Here is a 15,797-nt window from a genome sequence, read left to right as displayed (position 1 = left end):
CAAACCACACCATCAACCTTTTCACCCTCGATTCCTCGAGGAACCGTCTCGTGATGCGATACGCCTATTCCCACAGCGAGAAATCCGTACAGCCAACCGTAATATTTTGAGGGGGAGCCACTCAGGGAACGAAACGGACCACACACCTCCCATCGCGTCACACACAAGACACTCAATCTCCGGCCGCAACCCTGTCACCCTGCTCCAACTGCCAGTTGGGGGCGCTTTTGATATTTTTCAAAGTTTTGATTGATTTCGCAAAACTCTGGCTATCCGATCCCTGGCCTATCTGGGGCGACACGACTCGATTGTGCCGCGCTGTGTACCCCAACCCACCGCCAAACTGTTCGAGCTACGTTATTTGGTGGTTGCCAGTTGACGGAAGGGCCTACGAATACCCACGCAATGCTTCTTCCTTGCCCGTCCGCATCCCTGGGGGTTGCATCACCATGTGCTGCAATTGGTCTACAATACACACAACATTCCCCTCTCTGGCGGGAAATATGGGGAATAAAGTCTCGGCAAAGATAACAGTCCTTCATGGGCGATCCTACATGGTACATGATGTGCGTGTGTCATACGCATCTGCTAACAAAACAGAGACAGAGACAGTGATAGCATCGCTGGCGAACCTGGCGCTCCTCCTCGCCCACCATCAACTATCCCTTGTCACGATATCTGCCACTGATACCAGAGTCGGCCCTGCCGTCATTCGCTCTGTCGCTCGGTGCTGTCTTGATAACCTCGTTGGTCGAAAGTTCGCAACGTGCCCACTTCGTCGCCACGATTCAGGACATCTCAACCAGAATCGTCTCAATTTGGTCGAAACGGCCCATCTTTTCTCTCCCGTCGTGTCATCCGAGCACGCCAACCCACTCGCGACTGCACCTAATGTCATTTGGCGTTCCGTGGCTTCGGATATCTGCCTCAATATGTCATTGAAGGTTGACCCAAAATGACAATTGTCTTGGCTGGCAATTGTGCCCTCTTGTGGCCTTATCTAGCGTATGTGATCCGTGAAGCGCTCGGGGCGCATCCGGGGAGGGGTGGCGACGCTTATCAGCACCATTTCTCCCCCGTGGCTACGAGACTGCGGCGGTTTGTTTGGACAATCAGTGGCATCCACGGTGTCACGGTTAGGAACGGGCTATCCGTCGGTCATATTCATTGAATGAGGCGTTTTCGATTGACGCGAGCCAAGACCTACTAATATGCGCCAGATGCCAGATACCTGAGCTGGTTGAAATCTCGACCGTTGCGCATACGAACTTTCGAGTTCTCTCTCACCATCACGACCGCTGACGCCAAGAGTGTCAATCCACTTAGGCTAGCGACGCTTCGGGAAGGCACACTCGCTTGCTTCCAACTCAAAATCACACAGCCATCACCCAAGAAAAAGAATGGTTCGCCAAAAGGTCTAAAAAGAACTCTGCGAAATTAGTCGTTTTTGGAGCGCATCCGTGATGAGAACCCTGAGAGACTGCGAGTCCTGTTCGATATGGCAAGCTTCCAAGACATGTCGTTGGGGATTCCCCAAAATCCAAGAGTTTGGCATCTCATGGCATTTCATGGCATCTCAGGGCCCAAAGCTTGACCCAGAGCAAAGACTTCCGATCGTCTTGGTGTGCAGGCTCGATTGGATGCGCCGAGCAAAGCCATGGAATCACGGCACCTTGGCCATACCATATTGACGGGTACTTGCCCAGTCGGCTTGCGATTGGCGACCCAAGCGAGCTTCCAACAGCGTCCATCCTCTTGGCTAACAAGTTGCAGCTAATTACGGATACCCAAGGCGCCAAAGGATCTTCTGTAGCCTGCCATTAGGTAGGTATTGCTCGAGTTCGAGTTCGCCTAGAGACTGAGATGCGGGGAGTTATCGTTACTAATAGCGTGTCAAGGAACACACCACCGCGCAAGGAGAGAAAAAGCACGCCACGATTGACAACGCTCCTTTTGCTCCGGGGAAGTGGAATCGCACACGAGATGAGAACTGAATCGCTGGTCCGCATGCCAAGTAACATCAGTTTCTTTTACGTACTTGACACCAAATCCCCAGATTTTCCCCTCGCCATCCACAAAACACAACTCTGTTCAGACGGCAACGGGTCGCTGGGTGGTCTGCGCAACAAAAACGTGTTCCAGTGTCCACTGTGGCAAGGAATCAGCTTGGCGATGGAGCATTGGAGCTCTGCGACTGCGCCTGTTCGGTGGAACCTTTTGAGCTTACTGCGACGTTGTCTCACTGAGCTTACGGAACCATACCAGACCTTTGGCTTTGCGCCTCAGTCGCAAATGTGGGCAGTAAAGGCGACGCTGTAAGCAAACATCCCGCCAACTTCCGTCTTGCATCAATCAACATGCCTCGGCCGACCTCTAGGCCAGGCTATAAATACAGCACGAGTCGAGTGTTGCTGAACCCGTGTCTTGAGTCTGATCCACTTCCTCCGAGGGCTAAGCACGCCACATGCATCTTGTGTCTTTCAATTCGATATCATCCGCGACCAAACAAATCTGAGGCCTCTAGATTTGATTTTGTTCAAACCGATCATCATTGGACAGACTGCACCACAAGTGTGCATTGAACCGAGGGCAGCCTTTTAGACCATTGAGGCGCCCAGCCGTTGGACCTTCCGCATGTGTGGCTTGGCGGCAATGGCTGGCGACCCCCTGAGCTTAATTGGGATGTTGAACGGGTAGTTCGGATGCGGCCTACATATGGTTTGCGCCTCGTTCAATCTGAGTACGACCGTACTAACGAAGATGTCCCTGGAAAGGAGGCTGTATCGGGAAGGCGGGCTTGATCTTTATGGCAAGGTATCTTGAGCAAGACGGGGATGCCAAGAGAATATGTGATGAGATCTAGGCGTACCTAAACGTTGAAAACGGTGCTGAACAACTTTATCTCTTTCAAGAGAGACAAATTTTGATTGGCAAAAGCCATACAGACCGAAATGCCAGATATAATGGTAATATGATATGAAGTAATTGGTTAGTGAAAACCAAGTACCGGCATAAATTGTCATTAAGACTTCCTATGCTTTCATTCTCTTACATGTCTCAGTACTCAAGCGCTCCCTCAAGTACCTCATCATGAAGGGGATATTAGATGCACAATACGAACGCCCTAACGAGGGTATCGGACGGCAGGATAGAATCATGTACCAAGATACTGATCGGGTTAACTACTACTATGTTAGGTCGTTACCAGACCTTGGCTGCTACAAAGACGGGTGAGTCTGATGCTCGTGCTACGCTCATCAAAGCCCTCAATACGACCAAGGAACTTGTGTGCCGAATTTTCAGCGTCAAATGAGTGATTTGTGATTACCATTTCTTCTGGCTTTTGTGGATGGCTTGGTCAGTTCGTAGAGATCGTGTCCCGGCCTTCTTCAGAATTGAGAATGAGGCCTGGACCCTTGGACTGAGATGCCTTTGAAGTTCACTTCTTTTGTTTCTTGATGTCCCTGGTATGCGCTTGCGCGTTAGAAATCTTGATATTTATCGTTTAGCCTTTGACATGTTAAGGAAGCAGGATTTTCATGAGTCACAGATACATCGACCGCATGGCAGGAATGCGCGTCTACGCAATTTGGGCAGCTACAGTCCCATCTGTGCTCCTGATCTTGACGGGCAAGACCGGTCATCAAAGCGGTCAGGTGTTTGACCGATATGACCTTAAGAAGCAAACGTTGGTGCTGGAAGCACGCAGACGTATGCCAATGTGAGGAAGGTGGCGCGATAGCGAGAGCTTCTCATTTGAGCACTTCAGGGTATCCCATTTTCAATTTGATATCAGCAAGAAGGAATATCTAGAAGAAAAGATCCTCGCATCGTATCTCGTACTGTCTCAAGAATACGATCGGACAGCCTGCGAGACTTCATAGCCGACGAATCATCACCAGCATCTCAACAACAATCACATGGGCAGTATGGTCGAGGGGTTAATCGAGCTGCAAAAGCCCCGGCTAGACAGTGAAGTATCTTGTCTATCTTCGATTCCTCGGTCGGTCGGACCACTGTTGTCTTTTTGATTTATTGGTCTTCATGTCTCCTTTGACTCTAGGCACCACACAACGGTTGTAATATGCAGAGGGATATCCAACGCAGCCTTAATGCCCGGCCATTCCAAACCGAATCCGAGATACCATCCTTCTCCACCTCCCACCGCGTGCCGACTGTCCCCCAAGGGATGCAACAGATGTTTTGCGGTTCTCTGTGCCACGATCTTCCCCTGTGATGCGTACGTCCCATCACTCTTGGTCTTCACTGTATTCTATTTGTTGTTGACGTGTAATTTGTCCTCGTAGGAGTGTAGAGGTTGGTGTGTTCTCAGTTCTCACACCACACCCAACCTCTGTTATGGGTTCTTTGTAGCTCGTCAGGACTCAAGACTTATCGCCAGCGTCGGGTTGTTTCTTTGGCCATGGCCACCATCCTTCCAGCGGCATATTGTCGTAAATCGCATTGTAATTCTTTCTGGGATCCAGACAGTCAAAGTTGTAGATGTACTGGCTTGGCTGGACATTTGTCCACGCAACCGCGGCGTAGGCTTGCTCAGTGCGAAGTTTGGCGACGTCAAACTGCGAGAGGACCCATATATCCCGGGCGCAGACTGTCAACTTGGCCGTCCAGTTCTGATCCGGGCTGAGGTCGGAGAGATAATAGTTGCGTGTGCAGTTCCAGCCAGCTCCAACCATGGCGGGCTCCTTAGCTTGGTGTTCGATGTAGCCGGCTTCTCGGTGGATGTTGGCGACTGTCCAGTGGAAGCCCTCTCTCATGAGGCGCGGAAGATCCTTGGACTTTACTCGGAGCCTGGCTTCCCAGCTGATTCCTTTCCTGCTGACATTGGCACCTGCTCCAATGGGAACAGGGGAGTAGACAATGACCAGGTTCTTCGGCACGCTTTCCCACTCTTTTGCGTCGAAGTTCTGGACTTGTCTGTCTTGCTGAACCGCATCGTAAGAAGGAGGCTCATGGGTGACGTGACTGACATCTGCGGAAGTACAAGGATGAGACATGCTGCTAGGCTCTTTCTTCCAATCTTGACTCGAAGGTTGTGCTTCGATGTTGTTGTGATTGATGCAGGGCCGAGTTGGGTTGCTGCCGTGAATGTTGCCGTGTGTTGTTTTGGATGGATGAAGAGCTAATGGGTGTAAGTGAAAGTCAGAAGTGGCTGGCCACTTCCATTTTATGGAGTCACTGGGAAGAGAGAAGTGGGACAGGGCAGACCCAACGGAGAAAGCATGCACGGTGCCACAGGGCTGTGAGGTCTATTACCTTGGTAGAGCGGAAGGTGAGCTTGGGCTGCTCGGCACGCAGCACCTTTGCGGTGCTGAGATATCTCCAAAGAGCCGCAGAAGGTGCCGGCGCGATTGTGTCGTTGACTTTCCTCAGATGAGCCGGATGCCATGGGAGCACCTGTTGAGAAGAAGGCAATTGCTCAGGTCACAAAGAGACTATATAGACACCATATCCCACTCTCCCGTTCCTCCTCTTCTTCTTCTTCTTCTTCTTTTTCTCCTTTTCAAGCATTCTCATCACTCACACTCGCTGCTTTTTTGGTTATTCCAATCAAAATCATCAATAACCATTCACTTTCGCTCCCAAAATTCGTTCCCCAAGTATTTACTATCACCATCTACGACATCTACCACAATCTCCTATCATTTATCATGGAGTAAGCCATATTGCCCTAGCCGTCTTTCCCCACTGTCTGCTGAGTATTTCGCTTGGGATTAACGCTTGTTCTTAGACGACTCTTCAATCTGATTCGCCTCAATATAAATATAGAGAAAAGAACTCCTCAGGCCGAAGCCGGAGCCCTCCCAGGGTTCATCGTGACCGAAGAAGGAAGGAACCCGGCCTCCATCCAGCCGGGCCAGTCCCCCTCGTCGGCCCAACAGTACGTGCTGCGTAGTGCCTTACCTACCGACTTCCAGCTGCACACTAACACTGACTTAGGCACGGATCGAGTGCAATGGGCGGCGCGGCGACGGGGGGGAGCCGAACTGGCCTGGGGGGGGGGCTGGGGGAATTTCTGGTCGGGGCGGCCCAACAGGTCTAGGAGGGCCTGAAGCTGCGGGCCGAGGTGCCCGTGGGGGGCTTCAATATCAATATCAATCTTGGAACCAGCGTTTTGGGGGCCTTTATTCTTATTCTTCTTCTTTTCACGGCCCGAGCATACTTACTTAACATGTCAAGAGCATAGATATACTTAGCTCAACCCATCACTCGTTTTTTGGCTTTCGCGGGTTTCTCTGATTACCTTATTTCTAGCTTCTAGCTTGGAGTCAATACAGTGGAGGTGATGTAGTTAATTGCAATAATAAGGGAGTCTGCTTCATTGAATGGGGTATTTATGATTCAAAGATCTACTCAGTGATGGGAGTAACACCCTTCTTGAGGATAATATTGCCGTACTTCCTCGTCTCCCCCGTCGCCACAATCGCGAAGGCCTTCTTGGACCGCTCGTAAAACGCAAACCTCTCCAGCTTCTCAATCTCACCGTCATACTTGAGCGAAGACCTGAAATCAGACTCGACGCTCGCGTCAAAGGTGTCGCCCTTGACGACCTCCATCATGATGACGGGCACGACGCCGTAGTTGTCCAGCTCGAGGAGAGGGGAGATGCCGGCCAGCAGGCGTGAGACGGTGATGCCTTATTCCTCGTCAGAATCTCTCGTGTTGCCTCGCAAAAAAGGGGTGCAAAAGTTGAAGTAGTGATAAACTTACCGTCGGCCCTGAGGACGGGGATGTGAGGCGGACAGATAGAGTGAGAGGGGAAGTGGGCGTCTGCAAGGACGATTTCGTCGCCGTGGCCCATTTCGGCCAGGACCTTGAGGAGGTCAGGCGAGATGACGGGGGAGATTCCCTTGAGAGGCATTTTCGACTGATTTGGGGATTTGAGAGTGATGAACGATGAAGCAAGGTTGAAAACTGTGAAGAGTTTGGTCTTGAGTCTGTGTGTGAGGTGTCTTGATGTCGTTGGCGGTGAGGTGAAGGTCCCCACGCCCGTTTCGGAAAGGTGGGGCCGGCGAAGCCCCTTACACGTACTGAAATACAATGAAGCAAACTTGATGAGATGGACCCTCTCATCGCCAAGCAGTCACTTTCATCGAGAAATCTTTGACTAAAGGGGTTCAATTTGCGTGGGAAGAAACTCAAATGAATTTGACGATTTGATATGATTGACATTGATTTGTCCCATTCTATTGACCTTGATGTCTATTATATTTACCCAATAATAATGAATCCATCCCGAATGAGATCTACTCCGGCCCTAAGATGAGAGAGAAATATTTGATGCATTGGCTTAGATGCATACGATTGACAAAATACACATGAAGACCACCCATTGCCGATCCCGAGATCTACCCGCGAGAGTGGTGCAATCTAAGATGCTGCAGCTGCGTACGAGGTATCTAGTGTTACGTGATATAAGAGAGAGAGAGAGAGAGAGATGAAAGTTCGGAACCCAAAGAGTGAGCGAGTGAGTTTACTCGGCCTTCTTGGAGGTCTTGGTTCGGAGCTTCATGAGGAGGTATACCAGGGCATACGAGCTGATGGCGAAGATGACGACAATGGCAGCATCGCGCCAGCCATAGTAGTACTCCATCAGGTTGATCGTCCTCAAATAATCGCTGCCGTCGGTGTACTGGCAGACCCTGCAGCCGGACGTGGCCTCCGGGTTGATGAGGTTGCTGCTGGAGCCCATGCCTTGCATGTAATCCGCCAGGTATTCCGCGCACGTCGTGCCGTTGACCGGGTCAAAGAGGGCAAACTCTTTGCTCTTGCACTCGACCTTTGTGCCCCAGATGTCGAAGACGAGCATGCTTCCCATGAGGTAGTTGAACGGGTTGAGCCAGTACATCCAGTACTTCCAGAAGGTCTGGAGCTGGGAGTACGGGACGAGGACACCGCAGAAGGAGACGAGGATACCGATGATGAGTGGGTTGACGAGGGAGGCGAAGACGGCGTTGGGGGCGTAGGCGGCGATGAACTGGCCGATTCCGGTGTAGACGAACTCGTACATGAGCATGACGAAGAAGGTTGATCCGGCGCGGGAGGAGTCGCCGGGGAAGCCGACGGTGTAGTACCAGCAGACGAAGTAGAGAACAGCGCAGATGATGAGGTAGGGCACCTCGGAGACGATGGAGCCGGTAACGAAGGCGATCCAGGAGTACATCTTAGACTTCTTCTCGCGGGTCTCGAAGATGTCGCGGCGGTCGATGAAGAGGGGCTGGACCTGGGCGAGCACGCCGGGGGCGACGAAGATGAAGTTGAAGATTGTGAAGAGGCGCATCTGGATGTCGCCGACCGAGTCGCCAATCATCCAGAAGGAGAAGCCGTTGAAGAGGGCGGAGAAGATGTGCAGCGCGAACTTGTTGTTGATGTAGTCGACGTTGCGGTAGAGGGAGACGTTCATGCGGTGGGTGACGATCTTGATCTGGTCCCAGATGGAAAGGGCGAACTCGTGGCCGTCGTCGACGGTGCCAGGGGGCTTGGCGGCGGCGTCCTGGATCATGTGGTCGAGTTCCTTTGTGACGTTGTCGTGCTCGGGCGAGGCCAGCCAGACTTCGTTCCAGTCTTTGCCCTTGGAGAGGTGGCCCGAGACGACGTCAATCATGTGCTCGGCCGGGTTGGCTTCCTCGGGGCAGGGGGCGCCGTAGCGGCCAAAGTAGTCGCGGATGGTCTTTGCGTTGTCGCCGATATCGCCAAAGTAGACAGTCTTGCCGCCCTTTGCGAGCAGGAGGAGGGTGTCGAACTGGGAGAAGAGCTGGGCGGACGGCTGGTGGATGGTGACGAGAACGGCTTGGCCTACGTCGGCGAGCTTGCGGAGGAAACGGACGGTGTTGAAGGCGGACTGGCCGTCTAATCCCGAGGTGGGCTCGTCGAGGAAGATGAGGATGCTGGGCTTCGAGACGAGTTCCACGCCAATGGTGACGCGCTTTCGCTGTTCGACGGAGAGGCCGTTGCCGGTGGTTCCGATGAGGGTGTCAGCGAGGTCGTGGAGTTCCAGGAGGTTGATGATGGTGTCGACGTAGGCGAGCTTCTCGGCGCGCGGGGTGTCACGGCTTTGTCTGAGCAGGGCAGAGAATTCTAAGGCCTCGCGGACAGTGGCAAACGCCTCGTGAACGTCGAGCTGTTCGCAGTATCCGGCGGATCGCTGGAAGGACATGGGAAGTTCCCGACCGTCGACCATGATGGATCCATGAATGGTACCGTCGGTCTTGCGCTGGGCCAGAACATCAAGAAGCGTCGTTTTTCCGGCACCAGAGGAACCCATCAGGGCACCGAGCATACCGGGCTTGACCCACCCCTGGACATTGTCCAGCAGAATGCGGTCTCCAGAGGGAGTCTTGACGGTGTATGTAAGGTTCTTCCAGGTGAAGATGGAGGTGTTGCGGACGAGGTTGTCGTCGTTACTGCTGCTGTCCTGCTTCTCGTTGTCGCTCTTGCCGTTCTCGGCGGCGGTCTCCTCGGACGACTGGGCTTCCTCGTCGTCGCGGATGGCCTTGGTGACATGGGCGTTCTCGCGGGGGATGAGCAGGGATGCTCCGCCCTCGGCGGTCGAGCGCCATCTCGAGGTGGAGATGATGGTGAGGGCAACGAAGAGAACCCACCAGGCCCAGACGATGCCAAAGTTTCTCCAGACGTGGCTGTGGCTGTAGGACAGGGCAGAGAGGTACTGGTCACCAGTGAGGGTGGTTGATCCCTGGATGGCACCGGCGACACCAGCACACGATTGATGAGCTGCGTCTGTGTATCCTGGGCCGTTCGGGACCAGATTGGGTCCAACGCAGGGGATCAGTTGTCCGTAGAACTCGGTTGACATGAGAGAATCAAAAGCGTATGCTAGAGGGTTGATCCAGAAGATCCAGACAAACCACGGGTGCATCTGAGACTTTTGAATCATGTAACCACAGTACATGATCAAAGCGGTAACCATGAAACCAGAGGCCTTTGACGCACCGTCGAAAGTCTGGAAGCCGGCGCCGATGGAGCGGAACATGGCAGTCATACACTACAGGCGAGTTAGTTGGGAGTCATAAAATCCGAAGAGCAACGCTACTTACCATGGTAGTTGCCACAACGACAACCCAGAAGGTGAAGAACGCCGCAGCTGACGTCTTCAATCCGACCATGAAGTACAGTACTATAGAGAAGACCGAGATTTGGAACAGGATAACCGGAATATCAGCAGCGATCTGCGCAATGCAGAAGGCGGCAGGGTGGTAGTAGGCAAATGACTTGTGCTTGATCAAGACGGGACGACCGGTGAAGGAACTGGTGACTTCGGACATGGACAGCAGACTGTTGAAGAGAAGAGCGAAGAAGAGGGCACCGCCCTTGAGGAACAGACCGCCCGACGTGTTGGGAGCTTGGTAGAATAGGGAACCGGCGATGAGAGCTTGAGCCAAAGTGGACACCTGCGTGATGATGAAGGTTGCCTTGTCACCCCATAGAATCTGGTACTGTCTGGTGATGCAGGCCCTGACCTGGGTATAGAAACTCGTCGTGAGAGCGCTGTTGGCGGGGAGCTGCTTGTGCTTCTCGCCGGCAACACCCTGTTGAAATAGTCTCGTCCTCTCCTTGGTCTCTTCCAGGGTCGGGAAGTCGTATTCTGCCATCATCCGGGGGTAGATGTCTGACTTTTCGTACTCGGTTCTCAGAGCTTCGGGTGTGCGAGGAAACGTCTTTTCCTTTCCTGATTGAATCGCTCTTTCTGTGGGAACGGTGACACCAGTGAGAAAGTCAGCTACGTTGGCGCCGTCGGAGCAGATGAAGCCGAGCTGCTCCATGAAGGGTTTAGCCTCCTTCATGGGTCCGTAGTACATCTCCTTGCCGTTGTCGAGCACGAGAACCTTGTCGAAGAGGTTGTAGATGCCGTTGCCTGCTTGGTAAAGGGTGACGATGGATGCGAGACCGAGGACGTCGGTCATGGCACGGACCGCTTTGGTATATTCGAGGGCCCTAGAAGGGGGTCAGCTTTCATGGTCATCACGACAGCGTGCAAAGACTTACGTGCTGGCGTCCAAGCCGCGGGTGCTGTTATCCCAGCAAAAGACTGATCCTCTCGTTGCCATAGTCTCGATGATGGACACACGCTTCCGCTCTCCTCCGGACACACCACGGACGAATTCGTTTCCGACCTTAGTATCGAAGGTGTGCTGAATTCCCATAGACTCCAGCAAGAAATCTCGGTTCTCCTCGCGCAGCTCCTCGTTGGAGGCAACACCCTCGGGAAGGTTGAAAGGGATCTTGAGGCGAGTTGCAAAGTCCATAGTCTGGCCGACGGTCAGGGTAGGGAAGAAGAGTTCCTCCTCGGTGTTCATGACGATTTGACCCCTATATCGCTCCGCTTCCTCGGCGGGCATAGACCCGTAGTGAACATCGCCAGAGACTGAGGTGTATCCTCGGCGGTGGTTCGCCAACATATTGAGCAACGTTGTGCATCCTGATCCTGGACGGCCGAGGACCAGGAGCATCTCGCCGGGCTTGACACAGCCATGGGTGTTATCCAGAATGGTCTTCAGAGGAGGCTTGTGACGAGACTCCCTGACGAGCTTGGGAATGTTGAATTGGGAGATGACGTTTTCGTGAAGTGACGCATCGGCGCTGACGGCCTGGACGGTGAGGTTCTTCCACGTCACGCCCAGCTCGCGGGCAGGGAACCCTGAGCGTTCATCTCTCTGTCGAACGGCTTCGACCTTGTGTTTGAGGGACCAAGTGGTATCGTCGGGTAGGTTGCTGAGTTCGAGAGATTGCTCATAGTTTGAGCCGCCTCCCAGCGTGCCGTCTGACTCCATGATGCCTGCCACGTGTTGACAAAGAGCTTTGATAGTATCTCTTTAGGTGTCAGGTGTGAAGGGTCACCATTGAAGGGAGAAGGCAATGGCAAGAAGAAGGTTGTAACAGAGGCTTATGGTATGTATATCAAGGGTGCCGGGCCACTTATTTGTTCTTGACTGTGTTTGTTATCCCCTTTTGCCCCTTAGCTCCGGCCGGACTTGAAAGTCAAGTCGGATTCGGCCTCATGGGGACTGACGGGATGCCGATTCATTACTACCTGAGATCTCTGTGCAACCCCCTTGATCGTATAATACGGGTCCCAATCGGGCCCTACGGAGAGATAGTGGTAGGCAGACAGGTCATAGTGGCCATTGGTAATTGGTAACAAGGCGTCTTAGGCGTCCTAGGCGGTCCCAGGTATCCCATCATCCCGTCCATGATGACGAGATGTGCGGACGAAAAAGCTTCTGGAACCCCATGCTATAGTCCGAAGTGCGCGGTAACACGGTCTCTGGGGGTCTCTGGTCCGCTGAATAATGTGGTTTTTGTCCCACTTGTGACTTGATAAGAGGACGAAAAAACAAAATTGTTTGTTGGACGAACCCTGCAATTCACGTCAACTCAAGTCGTGGCATGTGGCTCCTTCGGCGTTGGACCCTGTCCGAGGTGTGCGGGATGCCGTGGAGCCAGAAGTTGGGCCAGGCGTGCCAGAGCCGGCAGACTGGGTCCATCCCTTGGATGGTCCCCGAGAGCCTCATAATCTGGTGTCTAAGATCGGACCAAACGTGTCATTGATTAGATCTTGTCCGCTGACTCAGCGGCGAGTTCGTCAAAAGTGAAATGTCCATTGGGGTCCTTGTGGAAAGTCGGGGCCGCGCTGCCAGCGTTTGAAGGGGGGCCAAGGGATTGATTGTTAGCTTGGACCGGTGTGGATGGTGTCAACCACCGACATGGTCGGCGCGGCGTGTGTTGAAGCGCCGGGCACGGGCGTTGGTTCTGGAGATGACGGTGGAGTCGCCTGAAGTTTTGCGTCAAGGTTTTGTGTTTCGGAACCAATCAAACACGGAGAGATATTTAAGGTTTATCCGCTTTTCATCTTCGCCGCTTAGTCATATAGGGCGAGTTGCCGCTGAGTCAGCGGGGATTTCGATACATCAACCAAAGGGGGGAACGACAGTCCCGGTGTCAGCCAATTCCAGGTTCCTCAATCACTTTTTGGCGTGAGAGACACACACGTTGCCATATCGGCTATCTTCCCGACGCGGCTGATTTCCTTTTTTTTTTTTTTTTTTTTCATTTGCTCTATTCCCTCCTTGGAAAAAGCTGCGTGCCGCGTTGAGCGGCGGCCTTTCGTCGAATCAGAGGCCAATATGAGGAAGAGAGCGTGTGATTCCTGTCACAGGCGAAAGGTATGCTTTCCGGCCCGTTTTCAGGTTGAGTTATGTTGGGGTTTCCAGTCTCACAAACACAATGCTGATCTTTTTTGTTTTCTTCCAACTTTGATAGATTCAGTGTGATGGAGCAGTCCCACAATGCAACTGGTGCAAACACCACGGAATGGCGTGCACTTTCAACCGGGCCACCAAGGTGAAGAAGCGTGTGGCCACAGCGAGGTGAGAGAACCTCCGCCCCTCCGGTCCCGTCCCCGTGGATCCCTGAAAGGTATCCACCCGTTCGGGAGAGTTGAGTAATTTGTGCCATGGAAAGTAGCCAAGACTAACAAAAAGATTTACGACCCGTGCAGGGCGGGATCAGAAAAAGACCTAGTCGAACGCCTCAACCGTATCGAAAAGGCCTTGGAAGCGGCTCGGCGTACCCAAGATGCAGGGGGGGATGGGGGGACCCGGGATGATTCCACCGCTTCCCCATCGTCATCATCGGCGCCCATGTCAACTGTTGGTCCGGATCCGCTGGCCGCCGACGGCAATCCGGACACAACCCAAGACCGACCTTATGACTCATCAGCCCGGGCTGCTTCCGGCGCAACCGTGGGTAAGCTACACTTTGCCGGTTACTATCTGGGCGATGTCAGCTCCTACAATGGTATTCCTTTCTTCTCCGCCGACGGCCAAGAGTGGATCCGCTCTCGCGCTGGAGAAGATGCCTCCTTTCACACCTTGTTTGGTATGGGTCCGTTGTGGCAGACACAACATCCAGTCCCAATCTTTATAGACTTCCCAGAAGGGAATGCTACTGGAGAGCTTCCTGATAGGACAGTTGTTGAAGAGTATCTCGCCCTCTTCCGAGCATCCCAGTTCGGCTTATCGTTTCCAGTAATCGACTTTGTCCTCTTCCAAGAGACAATCGAGCTGGCTTATCAGCAATCCAATGGCAAACCATCTCTCGAGGCCGTGACGGCAAAGGCATGTGTCTTTGCCTTCTTCGCCGTCGTTTCCCTCTTCCAGGGAGAATGGAACTCAACACCCGAGATTGACGGCGAGGCCTGCGCGGGTGCCGCCCAGAGACTGGTGGCAGTCATCCTGCAGGGCACCAACATCACTGCCCTGGAGACAGTTTTCATGCTGGTAAGCACTATCTTCCACAGTGTCTGCAACTCTAAACCTTACTGACGCTTCTTATCAATAGGGCATGTATCACCTTTTTTGCGGCCACCTGCAACAAGGTGCCATGTTCCAGTCCGCCACATGTCGAGTCTTGTTCATGCTTGGTGGACACCTCGAGCCCGGATCGAGCCGTCCCACTCCATGTCAGACGCCTCAGGCTGAAGACGACCACACCTCGCGTGTGAGGAATCAACTCCGTAGACTCTTCTGGTTATCCTACAAGCTCGACAAAGACATCTCCCTTCGAACGGGACAGCCTCCCAGTATCCATGATGAGCATTGCGACTTGACTTTGCCAAAGATGGATTGGTGGATCCGGAGTATAGATGACCTCACGGGTGGCTCGCCGTCTTTCCTCGACGAGGCAACTATCACGTCGGCCCTGGCACCCGACTCCCTGCAGTTGACCATCATCAAGTCTCAGATTTCCACAAAGTTGTACTCTCAATCAGCCCTCAGAAAGGGTGATGCGGAATTGCTCAGGGATATCCGCGAACTCGATGATGAGCTCGAACGATGGCGGTCGTCGGTTCCACCATCCTACCGGCCGACCTTGACGTTCCCTCGGGGCACGGCGGTCGTTAGAAAGGGACGGCTGAGTATGGAGGAGATCATCCTTCACTTTGAATATCATTACTTGATGGCAATGATACATCGAGCAAGTGGTCGATGCCGCTGTTGGGCAAATCGCGAAGGCAGTGGGTTGGAAGGCGTGAGCTCGAGCCATGCCCTCTCTGTGCAGGCCAGCCGATCTACGCTCTACTTCCTCCGCGCAGCGATCCACGGCGTGGAGCAGGTGGCATTCTGGTGGGTTGCTTACCTTGAGCTTTGGACAATTTGAGTCAAGTTGCTAACGTCTGATTTCCAGGATGGTGGTGTTTTACCCCATGTCAGCAATCCTCACAATCTTTTGCAGTCTCCTTCTGCAGCCCCTGAACCCCCAATCCGAGGAAGATATCGAGCTCCTCAATTCAGTCCCGGAACTCATCGAGAGCATGCGTAACCGTCATCTAACACCGAACGAAGTCGCCCACGTCAAGATTGTGGACAATTTTGTGGCGGAGCTCACCCGGTTGGGCAAGTGCGCTATTGCCAAGGCGCGGCGGGAACAAGAATTGGAGGAGCTGGCTTGAATGAGGGAAGAGAATAACACGAATTGTTTGTGACCGAAACCTGGGATACAGCGGGCGCTTTGGTGTTGGGGGCAATTGATCGAGCTGGCAAGGCTTTTACTGGCTTGTGGGATCGGCCTTAGATGGGGAACCATAGAGACATGAAATGTAATATCAGAATCATGTATCACCATCGATTGAAAAATGTCTCGGCCTTTGATTGTAGGCTCCCGTGTTATGCGGCTTATGACACATTTACATAATCCACTCTGTCCTACGAGATGTAACGTGTCTGGCTTGTGGATATAGATCAAGCTGAAGGTTGCCC

General features: G+C 53.1%; 5 protein-coding genes across 5 annotated transcripts; 2 read left to right on the top strand and 3 right to left on the bottom strand.

Moving 5' to 3' along the window:
- The first annotated feature begins 1,777 nt into the window (after positions 1 to 1,777).
- Positions 1,778 to 2,845, top strand: BDP55DRAFT_4681 (uncharacterized protein). Its single transcript, XM_060567621.1, has 3 exons — positions 1,778 to 2,315; positions 2,430 to 2,718; positions 2,775 to 2,845. The coding sequence occupies exons 1-2, from the start codon at positions 1,864 to 1,866 to the stop codon at positions 2,599 to 2,601; spliced, it is 624 nt and encodes a 207-aa protein (XP_060436733.1). The 5' UTR covers positions 1,778 to 1,863; the 3' UTR covers positions 2,602 to 2,718; positions 2,775 to 2,845.
- Positions 2,846 to 4,385: 1,540 nt separating this feature from the next.
- On the bottom strand, positions 4,386 to 5,591 carry BDP55DRAFT_735865 (uncharacterized protein; the record flags this gene model as incomplete). Its single annotated transcript, XM_060580348.1, has 3 exons — positions 4,386 to 5,143; positions 5,278 to 5,418; positions 5,546 to 5,591. 3 exons carry the CDS (start codon positions 5,589 to 5,591, stop codon positions 4,386 to 4,388), a joined length of 945 nt encoding a protein of 314 aa, XP_060436732.1.
- Positions 5,592 to 6,371: 780 nt separating this feature from the next.
- Positions 6,372 to 6,883, bottom strand: BDP55DRAFT_722254 (RbsD/FucU transporter; the record flags this gene model as incomplete). The annotated part of the gene is made up of 2 exons (XM_060578573.1): positions 6,372 to 6,658; positions 6,733 to 6,883. The coding sequence occupies 2 exons, from the start codon at positions 6,881 to 6,883 to the stop codon at positions 6,372 to 6,374; spliced, it is 438 nt and encodes a 145-aa protein (XP_060436731.1).
- A 612-nt stretch (positions 6,884 to 7,495) lies between these two features.
- Positions 7,496 to 11,810, bottom strand: BDP55DRAFT_722253 (ABC-2 type transporter; the record flags this gene model as incomplete). The annotated part of the gene is made up of 3 exons (XM_060578572.1): positions 7,496 to 10,024; positions 10,077 to 10,974; positions 11,026 to 11,810. The coding sequence occupies 3 exons, from the start codon at positions 11,808 to 11,810 to the stop codon at positions 7,496 to 7,498; spliced, it is 4,212 nt and encodes a 1,403-aa protein (XP_060436730.1).
- Positions 11,811 to 13,076: 1,266 nt separating this feature from the next.
- On the top strand, positions 13,077 to 15,797 carry BDP55DRAFT_640072 (fungal-specific transcription factor). Its single transcript, XM_060573308.1, has 5 exons — positions 13,077 to 13,202; positions 13,300 to 13,406; positions 13,538 to 14,318; positions 14,380 to 15,164; positions 15,226 to 15,797. The coding sequence occupies exons 1-5, from the start codon at positions 13,164 to 13,166 to the stop codon at positions 15,488 to 15,490; spliced, it is 1,977 nt and encodes a 658-aa protein (XP_060436729.1). The 5' UTR covers positions 13,077 to 13,163; the 3' UTR covers positions 15,491 to 15,797.

Source organism: Colletotrichum godetiae (assembly GCF_030913485.1).
Source record: "Colletotrichum godetiae strain CBS 193.32 chromosome Unknown BDP55scaffold_1, whole genome shotgun sequence".
NCBI classification, from domain to species: domain Eukaryota; kingdom Fungi; phylum Ascomycota; class Sordariomycetes; order Glomerellales; family Glomerellaceae; genus Colletotrichum; species Colletotrichum godetiae.
The sequence above is the reverse complement of the archived record's forward strand: the minus strand, read 5'-3'. Positions and strand labels throughout refer to the sequence as shown.

Bases quoted from the DNA above. Each gene is read 5' to 3' on its own strand.
- BDP55DRAFT_4681 (XM_060567621.1), top strand. From the start codon at position 1,864: ATGCGGGGAGTTATCGTTACTAATAGCGTGTCAAGGAACACACCACCG. The intron at 2,316-2,429 runs GTAAGCAAACAT...CCGTGTCTTGAG, and splicing joins TGGGCAGTAAAGGCGACGCT to TCTGATCCACTTCCTCCGAG.
- BDP55DRAFT_640072 (XM_060573308.1), top strand. From the start codon at position 13,164: ATGAGGAAGAGAGCGTGTGATTCCTGTCACAGGCGAAAG. The intron at 13,407-13,537 runs GTGAGAGAACCT...CGACCCGTGCAG, and splicing joins AAGCGTGTGGCCACAGCGAG to GGCGGGATCAGAAAAAGACC. The intron at 15,165-15,225 runs GTGGGTTGCTTA...TCTGATTTCCAG, and splicing joins GTGGAGCAGGTGGCATTCTG to GATGGTGGTGTTTTACCCCA.